Source organism: Malus domestica, chromosome 09 (assembly GCF_042453785.1).
Source record: "Malus domestica chromosome 09, GDT2T_hap1".
Taxonomy (NCBI): domain Eukaryota; kingdom Viridiplantae; phylum Streptophyta; class Magnoliopsida; order Rosales; family Rosaceae; genus Malus; species Malus domestica.
In genome coordinates, this window is record NC_091669.1 from 7,572,539 (window position 1) to 7,584,174 (window position 11,636).

General features: G+C 39.6%; 1 protein-coding gene across 1 annotated transcript; it reads right to left on the reverse strand.

The window, feature by feature from the left end:
• Window positions 1-343: 343 nt before the first annotated feature.
• LOC103442918 (glutamate receptor 3.4-like) lies at window positions 344-10,174 on the reverse strand. The gene is made up of 6 exons (XM_029107976.2): window positions 9,279-10,174; window positions 2,305-3,641; window positions 1,940-2,217; window positions 1,829-1,860; window positions 1,329-1,738; window positions 344-1,088 (listed from the first exon to the last, which is right to left on the reverse strand). The coding sequence occupies exons 1-6, from the start codon at window positions 9,592-9,594 to the stop codon at window positions 579-581; spliced, it is 2,883 nt and encodes a 960-aa protein (XP_028963809.2). The 5' UTR covers window positions 9,595-10,174; the 3' UTR covers window positions 344-578.
• Window positions 10,175-11,636: the final 1,462 nt, after the last annotated feature.

Below are 11,636 nucleotides of genomic sequence, written 5' to 3' on the forward strand. Positions count from 1 at the left end.
GCCCTCGCAGTTTTGTTTTTATGAACTCACACGAGAACTTCCCAGTGGGTCACCCATCATGGGATTGCTCTCGCGCACTACTCGCTTAACTTCGAAGTTCCTACGAAACCCGAAGTCAGTGAGCTCCCAAAAGGCCTCGTGCTAGGTAGGGATGGGAATATACATATAAGGATCACTCCCCTGGACGATGTGGGATCTTTTTGAATTTTAAATTCATAACCATTATTTACTTCTTATTCTTAGCTTTTGTATCAATTAATGGCTTTCGTCACCCTCGGGTGTTGGCCAGCACGTGTCTATCCTGGTATTCGGAGAATATCAGGGTCGGAGCGTGTCATTTGGTGTCTGTTGCATAGATTAAATCTTTCATATGTAAATAGTATAAATCTTTCATGGCATGGACTTTACATCTTTGAAACATAATCTTTCTTATAATTTTTATTTCCGCACCAACGTGCGGGTAGAACTTTCTAATGTTATTCTATATACGTAGCTTATGGCACAGGGATTGGATAAAATTTGATTAACCGAGTGCTGAGTGGGCACTGCAAAATCAACCCGCCGAAAGCAAATCTTCCTCACGTACGAAGGGAATGCAGCCGCCCATCAGCGCTCAAATCTTCCTCACGAAGGGAATGCAGCTGCCCATCAGCGCTCGGGCTAGCTTCGTGCTTACTATCACTAGTCTTTCGCTTAAGCATGTGCTTTATCTCTGCTTCTTTCTTATCTACAAGGACCATAAGATCCTTGAAAATAGTTGACCAGAGTGAGCGTCGAGATCTCGTGTTGGTAGGTCCAATCTCCTCAACGTCCGCTTCCACAGGCTCGGGGGTAAATCTGCGGTATTGACAAAGGATCCTACAGAAGAACACCGCAAGAGCAAGGAAGCATGCAATACCGCAGATAAGAAACAGGCCCCAAAAGCTTGTTAGAGATAGCTGCAGGTCTGCATCAACGTCATTGAGTTGAGTAGGGCACTCGTTATGCGTAAGCCACTTATTATGGATCTTTTGTAGATCACCGTTCTCTGAGAGTTGAAGAATTGCAGTCGACAAGTCAACAGCAAAAGGAGAATCCTTTTGGAAGGCCTGAGACAAGGAAACTAAATATGAGAGTACAAAACGATATTGTGGCTGTCTTGTGAATTCCTAACTGACAAATGCTATCATTCAATAAAATTAAAACCGAAACACTGAATTTTTAACGATAATGTTATCTGTTCCTGTATAAGGCATCCATAAGAAAAATAATAATGGCAGTGTGGTTGAAGATCAGCATTTCATGGTCAGAGTATTCGTATTCTCAAATCTAAATGTATAAATACTTACAAATCCCCATCCGCTGTTGCTAAACTCCAGTCCTACTGTCCTGAATGCGCATTTGGTGCTGGACATAAACAACTCAATGTAAGGAAGCTCATCAACGATGGCAGCTACCCCACCACGTCTTGGTCCATCTGTAAGGGCTTTAATATAGGCTTCCATGTCTTCCAACTTAACCAGTCTAGATTCCGCTATGTTCATCTCATCAACCAAATACCTCCAAACGAATGACCCGTCTTGAACTCCGATTCGATCATTACTTGATATCAAGCTGTCAATCCCTTCAATCCGTGATGTCAGCCGTTGCACCGTGAGAATTGAAGTCAAACTAGCCGTGTAACTGGAATTGATAATTAACACTACAAATAACCATATAATCAGCACCAGCCGTCCCAGGGTGCTCACAGTGTTCTCTCCTGCACCAAGTCCAAGTCGCAGAGGATGTTAGTAGTTAATATTCGAGTAGCATTCACGAGATAAAGGAAGATTAAGCATGAAGTACATACTCTGTGAGAAAAACATTGTGGAGAAACTAAACCTGCAAATCAAAAGCGGTATCAGTCGAAGTACTCGTATAGGCACTTATCAATAGCCATAGGGATGCAAGACATACTGACCAAAAAATGGTTATGAGCTGTTGGCTCGGTGAACCACGGAACTCATGATTGATCCGGTGCTCAAGAATCCATACAACAGCTCCCACTAAAAGGAAGAAGGCACCGGTGACCAACCACATCTGATAAGTAAATGGCTTGAGGAAAACCCAAGGGTTTGATTTTGCCTTTTTGACAGGAACAACTACAACTAGTCCCGATTCCATGTAAGGCTGTGTAAAATCAACTATTCTTGTCCTATTAGTAGTAATTGTAACATCTCCAACAGCTGCATCAAATTTCTGAAAAGGAAAAAGGAAATGAGCAAATCAAAGTTTTGATTAGACAAAACTGTATATAAGGGTGATTCTGCTAACCTAGATACTCACATTTTGCGCAACCTGGGCTATAAGACTGCTGTACTCAGGATTCCTCTTACCATCTCCATACAACATATATGTCCGTGGCACAGCATACGGCAATAAGTTTACAGCAGCTTCAAAGACATCAATACAGTATCCTGTGACCCCTGGAGGGCTCTTGTCTTTAACCACAAAATCTTTGTAACTTACTCGATAAGGCACTCCAATTCGCAGTGGCCTGCCATTGTTGGGAAATACCCATCCCCGAGGTATAGCAGTGACTTCACCAGGCCATATAACGCTATAAAGTTGAGCAGTGGTATTCCTATTGGATGGCTTCTTATATATTCTCTCAGGAGCAATGACTGAGAGACCACTAGAATTTGACCAATAGCCAACTCTACGGGAACCAGTTCCTCCAATATTCAGAATGTCATATGTTGGACGAACTAGATATTTATCTTGATCAAACTCAATCTGACCACTTATACCTGTGAAGTTCATCTTAAGAATCGTCTGTAGATATTTTTGGCCTCCGTCAAAAATACGGAGTGATGTTAAATGCAGTGTGCTTCGATTTGTGTCTTTCAACCTTGGGTCATTAGAGAAAGATACATTCCCACCTTCGTTGAAGAAAACATCAAGAGCACGGGCTGCAAGCCAAATAGAGTCGTATGCATAGAGCGCATAAGAATTGAAGCTTGGACTCCCGTCATGTTGCAATTTGCTCCATCTAGACATAAAGCGCTTTTTCAGATCAGTATCTGGGGTATGATGACGAAGAGCAACAACCCCTTGTAAGAGATTCATTATGTCAGGGCCAGGGGGATTTAGTGAATCTAAATGAGAAGGAAGCCAATCCGTCGCAATCCAGACATAGCCACTGGTCATCATTCCAAGTGCCTTGGCAATGGAAAAAATAGTTAAACCGGAGTCGGGATTAACATGTACAATATAAACCCGAGATTCCATGAGGTTCACTCCCACCAACAATTCATTGATATTGCTTTTGGGGGCTCCAGGAGAGAAGGCAGCCTTGTATGAGATCTTAGAACGCTTCACCGCCAAGGTATCGCCTAGTATAGAAATTCCATTTCTGCCATAATCATCATCTACAAAGATTGCTATTACTTCTCTCCATCCAAAATACCCAACTAAATCAGCAACTGCATACATTTGGAAATAGTCACTCTGTGTGGTTCGGACAAAATATGGGTATTGGAGAGCAGCAAGGGAGGGGTCTGTTGCTCCAAATGATAGAAGTGGTACATGGAGCTCATTAACAACATGGGATATGACATGAGCTATTCCAGAGGATTGTGGGCCGACTGCAGCAACCACGTCATTTTCAATCAGCTCCATAGCTGCAACGAGAATGACATCACTTTATTTTCTTAGTTTTAAGACAGAGAGAGGCATAGATAACAATAATATTTATAAATTTATCCATTCTGACACAAGGACATGGTGATGCCAACAAAATTCGAAATAGAGTGCTTAAGCAGGAAGAATCATACAAAACAACCAATTTACAGATCATAATCAATTACATAGAACCAAGGACTAGTATTTCGAGACTCTGATCATCTATCATTGTTAGCAATAATAGTACGGGCTTAGAGCTTTTAGCAGGAAAAAAAAAAATCAAAACACCAATAAGAAACAAAATGTGCAAACTGTTGGAAATTCAAATAAAAACAGGTTGTTGCTGCTAGCTGTTAGTTGCTTTACAGGTTGTATTCACATTTCCAGCAACTACAAACATGCTTGCTGCCATGTGATGGCCAAAGGTGGTGATTGCAAGCTGGAAGGATGCAAATCATGTATGTGAAAGTGTCTAGCTAGCAGCTGGTGCATGTGTGAAAGGGTGTAAAGATGGTGAACACCATCATTCATTGCATGCTGTTGTATTGTTAATCAATTTCTGTTTTGTATAAATAGGCCTTCTTGCTAGGCTTTAGAATATCAATCCAATTCCCATTCTCATTTTCAGCTTGTAAGCTTTAAGAGTTATAAACTCTTCTAATATTTCAAAGTGTTTTGTTATCACCAAGCTTGCTACTTCTTTCCTTTCGTTTGTCCAATTTTATTGAGAGTGCAGAGTGAGAGGTGTAATAGAGTTTGTAAACTTATCACCCACGTATATTGGTATTGAGTTAGTAAACTTTGAATACCAACAATTGGTATCATAGCCAGATTACCATTTTGGCAGGTGCAGCAGTTATGGCATCCAACTTGGTGCAGCTTCAGGTTCCCACATTGAAGAAAGAAAATTATGAAAGATGGTGCATCCAATTCAAGGCATTGTTTGGATCACAGGAGCTATGGGAAGTTGTTAGTAGTGGGTATGTTGTACCCACTGCCGAGCAAGAAGCCACATATACTGCAGATCAAAGGAACACTCTCAAGGATTTACGAAAGAAGGACCAGAAGGCGATGTATCTTCTCTATCAAGGATTAGAAGATTCAACATTCGAGAAGGTTGCAGAAGCAACAACCAACAAGCAAGTTTGGGACACTCTGAGCACAATTTACCAAGAAGTAGATCGAGTAAAAAGAAGGAGAAAACATTTCAGACTACTACTCTCGACTACTTGTAATTGTGAATCAAATGAAAAGGAATGGCGAGAGGCTTGACGATGTTCGTGTCATGGAGAAAATCCTTCGATCACTCACATGCAACTTTGAGCATGTGGTGATTGCCATTGAAGAATCCAAGGATTTGGAGAAAATGAGCACAGAGGAACTACTAGGATCCCTCCTGGTTCACGAACAACGCATTCAGAATAACGCAAGCCCCACAATGCTAGAGCAAGCTTTGGAGTCAAAGTTGAATATCGACAAACCAAATGGAGGTCGTGGGCAGTGAAACTTACGTCGTGGGAGTTCATCCAACAATAGCCAAGGACAAGCCCGAGGAAGAGGTCGAGGCTATGCACAAAACTGAGGTCAATCTCAAGAGTGGAGATCTACTCGAGGAAAGGCACATATCCAGTGTCACAGTTGCAAGCAATATGGACATTATGCAAATGAATGTTCATATAAAAATGGTGAGCATGTCAACATGGCAGAATCAAGTGGAAATGCTGGTGAGGAATTTACAGTCTTACTAGCACACCATGATATCAGTAGCCAACAAGATGTTTGGTATTTAGACTCTGGTGCAAGCAACCACATGTGTGGAAAGAAAGAGATTTTTGCCAAACTCAAAGATGGGCCTTATGGATCTGTGAGTCTTGGTGACTCCTCAAAGTTGCCAGTTGAAGGCAAAGGAAAGATCAAAATCATCCAGAATGATGGTAGAGAAGAATACATCTCCGATACCTACTACATACCAGGTATGAAGAGCAACATTTTGAGCATTGGTCAACTGCTCCATAAAGGGTATGTTATACATATGGAGGATACGTTTCTCACTCTCAGGAATGCAAGGAGAAAGCTTATTGCACGTGTTCAAATGTAAAAAAACCGAATGTTCCCAATGAAGCTGAACACAAAGATTAGGAGTTGCAACATCGGTGTAATGGAAGATGAGTCATGGAAATGGCATCTTTGGTTTGGCCATCTTCATTTCAATGGCCTAAAGTTGCTGTCAAGTAGAGGAATGGTTCGTGGTCTACCCTAGATTGAAGCCACACGCCAAGTATGTGAAGGTTGTGTGCTTGGCAAGCAAGCACGACTATCATTCCCTATTGGTGATACATGGAGAGCAAAGGCACCACTGTAGTTGGTACACACGGATATATGTGGTCCATTGGATCCTATGTCTTATGGAGGTAATAGGTATTTTATTACTTTCATTGATAATTTTAGTAGGAAGACTTGGGTTTATTTTCTCAAGGAGAAGTCAGTTGCTGTAAGAATCTTCAATGAGTTCAAGGCACTCACAGAGGCTGAAAGCAACCATAAGCTTTTGCCTATGAGATCAGACTGAGGTGGAGAGTACACCTCTAATGCTTTCCAAGCATACTGCAAAGAGCAAGGAATTAGGCATCAACTAACTGCTGCCTATACCCCACAACAAAATGGGATAGCCGAAAGAAAGAATCGAACCATCCTTGACATGACAAGGTCCATGCTTAAAGAGAAGAATTTGCCAAAAGAATTGTGGGAAGAAGTTGTAGCTTGTTCAATTTATTTGTTGAATCGATGTCCAACAAAGAGTGTCAAAAGGATGACACCACAAGAGGCTTGGAGTGGATACAAGCCGAATGTTGCACACCTAAGAGTTTTTGGGTGCGTTGCATATGCTTAAGTTCCAGAAGCCAAGAGAATGAAGCTTGATGATCGAGGTGAAAAGTGTGTGTTTGTGGGCTATAGTGAAGAGTCCAAGGCATACAAGCTCGAACCCACTAACTAGCAAACTAGTGGTTAGTAGAGATGTCATCTTTAGTGAGGAAGAGGCATGTAAGTGGAACAACAAAGAAGTCAGTAAAGAGAAGATCGTATCCACTGATTTTGAAGAACTAGAAGTTGTACCACCTGTTGAGCAACAACCTGCTCAAACAACCACACCAACTCCATTGCACAGAACTGCAAGGAGTGGCCCTACATCCAGTGAAGAAAGTAGCTCTTCAACTCCAGTGATGTTAAGAAGTCTCACCGAGATATATGGACAAGAAGAAGAAGAAGACACCAACTTTTTCTGCTTGTATGCAGACCACGAGCCTCTCTCATTCAATGAAGCTGTGGAAGAATATCGTTGGAGAATAGCCATGGAGGAAGAAATCCATGCCATCGAAAAGAATGACACTTGGAAGTTGACAAAGCTCCCACCAAATCAGAAGGCTATTGGTGTCAAGTGGGTGCACAAGATCAAACGCACTGCATATGGGAGTGTGGATCGGTACAAATCAAGGTTTGTAGCGAAGGGCTACAAATAGAAGTATGGAGTGGACTATGATGAAGTCTATGCTCCAGTTGCAAGACTTGACACGGTAAGATTGCTAATCTCTTTTGCCGCTCATCATAAATGGAAAATTTATCAACTAGATGTCAAGTCAGCCTTCCTTAATGGAGTACTTGAGGAAGAAGTGTACGTGGAACAACCAGAAGGCTTCCAAGTACAAGGAGAAGAAGAAAAGGTGTATCGTTTGAAGAAGGCTTTGTATTGCCTCAAGCAAGCACCACGAGCTTGGAACTCAAGGATTGATAACTACCTTCATCAAAATGGATTTCAGAAATTTCCATACGAGCATTCAATTTACATGAGGAATGGTACAAAAGGAGAGTTCTTAATTATTTGTCTCTATGTAGATGACTTGTTGTTTACAGGAAACAATGAAGCAATGTTATGTGAGTTCAAGCAATCCATGTTCAGTGAATTCGATATGATTGACAATGGATTAATGTCATACTTTCTTGGCATAGAGGTGAAGCAAGAAAGTGATGGTATCTACATCTCTCAACAAAAGTACATGAGAGATATATTGGAGAAATTCAATATGGACAAGTGCAATATTGTCAACACTCCAGTTGCAACTGGATTGAAGCTGTCCAAGGAAGGAGAAGGTGAGTTTGTAAACTCAACTGTGTACAAAAGCTTGGTTGGAAGCATACGGTACCTTACAATCACAAGACCTGATATAGTTTATGGTGTTGTACTCGTGAGTCGGTACATGGAAACACCAAGGGAGTCTCATTGGCTGGCCGCCAAGAGAATTTTAAGGTACATAAGAGGTACTCTAAACTATGGTTTTTTTTATAATTTTGGTGAAGATGCAAAATTATTTGGTTATTCAGATAGTGATTGGGGAGGTGACCAAGATGAAAGGAAAAGCACAACTGGCTATGTGTTTTTTCTAGGATCAACAGCTTTCTCATGGACTTCAAAGAAGCAATCAATTGTTGCTTAGTCATCGTGTGAAGCCGAATACGTTGCTGTAGCCTCAACTGTGTGTGAGGCAATTTGGTTAAGAAATCTGTTGAAGTCAATGTGTCATCCACAAGTGGAATCGACTGTGGTTCATGTGGATAACATCTCAGCTACCAAGCTTGCTAGGAATGCATTCCAACATCGAAGGAGCAAGCATAGTGATACTAGGTTCCATTTTCTGAGGGACCATGTGAAGCAAAAGACAATCAAACTTGTCTATTGTCACACCAAGGAACAAGTGGCTGACATCTTCACAAAGCCCCTGCCAGTTGAATCATTCCGGCTGCTACGTGAAATGCTAGGAATGAAGGCATTTTGATTTGAGGTGGTGTGTTGGAAATTCAAATAAAAACATGTTGTTGTTGCTAGTTGTTAGTTGTTTTACATGTTGTATTCACATTTCCAGCAACTACAAACATGCTTGCTGCCATGTGATGGCCAAAGGTGGTGATTGCAAGCTGGAAGGATGCAAAACATGTGTGTGAAAGTGTCTAGCTAGCAGCTAGTGCATGTGTGAAAGGGTGTAAAGATGGTGAGCACCATCATTCATTGCATGCTGTTGTATTGTTAATCAATTTCTGTTTTGTATAAATAGGCCTTCTTGCTAGGCTTTAGAATATCAATCCAATTCCCATTCTCATTTTCAGCTTGTAAGCTTTAAGAGTTATAAACTCTTATAATATTTCAAAGTGTTTTGTTATCACCAAGCTTGCTACTTCTTTCCTTTCGTTTGTCCAATTTTATTGAGAATGCAAAGTGAGAGGTGTGATAGAGTTTGTAAACTTATCACCCACATATATTGGTATTGAGTTAGTAAACTTTGAATACCAACACAAACAAGAACTACGAGACTCCCTATCAACATTACAAGCCACAGCAGCTAGGATTGAAATTTTTGGGTAGGCCCTTTGTTTTCAAAAAGCACGCAATGCCAGAAATCTGAACTTTCTAAGGGCAACAAAACAGAAAAATTCAGCATGATGGCAACTAATTTGATAAATGAAATCAGTAGCAGCTTGATCTAAAAGCTGGTTTCTTATTTAGTAGGATCTTGTTTTTCCACTCCCCAAAACTGAAGGAAACTGCAACATAGTAGACTATAAAAGAAGCAGGTTGTAGGAAATACCTTCAACAGTTCCAAGAAATCCACTGCAATTCGTGTCATGGAGAATAATGTTCAATTTTGTCCCGCGAAGAATGCTTTGATCAGAATTGACATCATCAATTGCAGCTAAAATTGCCGGCTTGGCTGCCCTCCCAATAACCGAATCGAAAGTAAACAGAGCTCCAATATTCAGAGAACTTGGCCTTGCAGACAAATGCGTGGCATTTTCTGTTCCAGCCATCACTTGCATGGACACCCACATGCACAAGATCAATGCAAGCAGTGTTCTTACCTTGCATACATGGTCAGTAGGCCTATTCATCAGCAATACCTCCATGCCTACAGAAATCTCTGCAACTGCCGGTCGAAAACTTGTCAAGTCTTCAACTTGGACTAAGCAGTGAATCAAATATAACAAAGACCTGTAAAGAATGGCAGATTGAAGATTAACATCATGGGTTCCAAAATTCTAAGAAGATAATCCAGATTATACATTTTACCTTGAACACCAAGATTTTGCAGCAAAAACCCAATTAAAATTCCACTTTAATATTGTCTTAAAACACCTTGGATTCTTGAAATTGATACCCAATTGGAACCAAAAGAACAAGCTTGAACATGAGGTTTTACTCAAAAACTCCTATTAACAAAAATAAATAAATAAAACCAATTAAAATCCTCTTGAATAATGGCTTAGACCTAGTGGTTTCTAAAAATTAAAATTAATACCCAAATGGGAACCAGAAGAACAATTTTAACATGGGTTTTACTTAAAACTCCAATTTTGAACGGCTAATCAGTGTACTAAACTACCATCATTACCAAATCAAGCCAGGAATCCCTATTCCCAAACGGTATAAAATACCAAGTATTTATATGAACAAGTTGGTGAAGCAAACCACATGCAGAACATAAAAGTACACAAAAAGTTAAAATAACATAACAACCTTAAACAATAAGATTTTCCAAAAGAAGTTGAGTGGAAGAAGATAGCATTTTTAGATACCTGAATAGCCAAAGTTGGTTGAAGCTTTAGCTTTCAACAGTTTAGACTGTACACATGCATCTGCATATGCTGTTTCTCTTAAAGTATCAGCTAGACTTCTGTCTTCCCAGAACTAGGGGTGGGCATAAAAACCGTCAAATCGAAAAATCGAATCGAATCGTGACGAAAAAAATCGTAAAAAACTACGTTGACCAAAAAATTCAAAATCGGAACAAAAATTGAACCGAACTGTTTCAAACGGTTCTAGTTCCGGTTTGAAAATATTAAGAACCGGAGAAACCAGACCGAACCATTTTTAATATAAATTATGGTTTTATTATTATTTTTATATAAATAAGACAATTTTCCAAGAAGACCATGTGCATAAGCCCAATATTATTCTTCACTTCTCTCCCCCTTTGTTGTTTTATCAATTTTCTCCCCCTACATTATTTTTCTTCATTATTTTCCAGTATATTATGCATTATGTACACTTTAGTTTTAGTTTAAAATCTACACTTTGATCTTGATATGAGCTTTTCTATATTTTGATTTATATTTATATGCACACTTTCTATCTTCCGGTCACAAATCTTGTAGACTTAGTAGTGGAAACTGATAGAACATATTTATTACAATTGTCACCTTATTATTTATATTTGTTACTGCCTCATTTAGACTATTTTTAGTAAATTGCTTTAGTTTTTGTAATTTATAAGGATTAGGATGCTTATTGATAAAAGTGGAATTTAACAAGGTTTTGACACATCCTATACGTTTTAGTCTTCTTATTTGGACCAAAAGCCAATACTTTCAAAGGAGGGCTTTTCGACTTATTTGAGAAGGATGAATCAAATTCACTTGCCCATAACCAAATTCCAGTCCGTGGCTTTTAAGTGAGGTTGTGAAAAGGACAATTAATATAGAAAAGGAAGGATGAAAATAATTAAAGAAAGATGGACAAGATGATTACATGAGGCGGTGGAGATATCTTAGGAAAGAATCTCAAATTGATTGGAACTCCTATTTTTTAGCAAACTTGGACTGGAGGCAAAGATATTAAAAGGAAGATACAAGCAGTAAAGAGGGACTCGGACTTCTTCTTCTGGTGTGGAACAAGGCAGCGGCAGAGCGGCAACAATTTAGTTTCTCTTATTGAATTTTATTTTATGCATATTTTCTATAGAACTACTATGAATTCTTCGTTCATGGGGTTCTAAACTCTTAGCTAAGGCTAAGAGGAAGCCCTAATTATGATTACTCTAGTTACTTGATTGTTTAATTCGTGAATTTTAGATTGATGATTAGTTTTCATTCACTAGTAGAATTGCAATTTTGATATTTGGTTCTTTGTGCTTGACCATAGCCTAGGATTTTGATATTGAAATTATTTG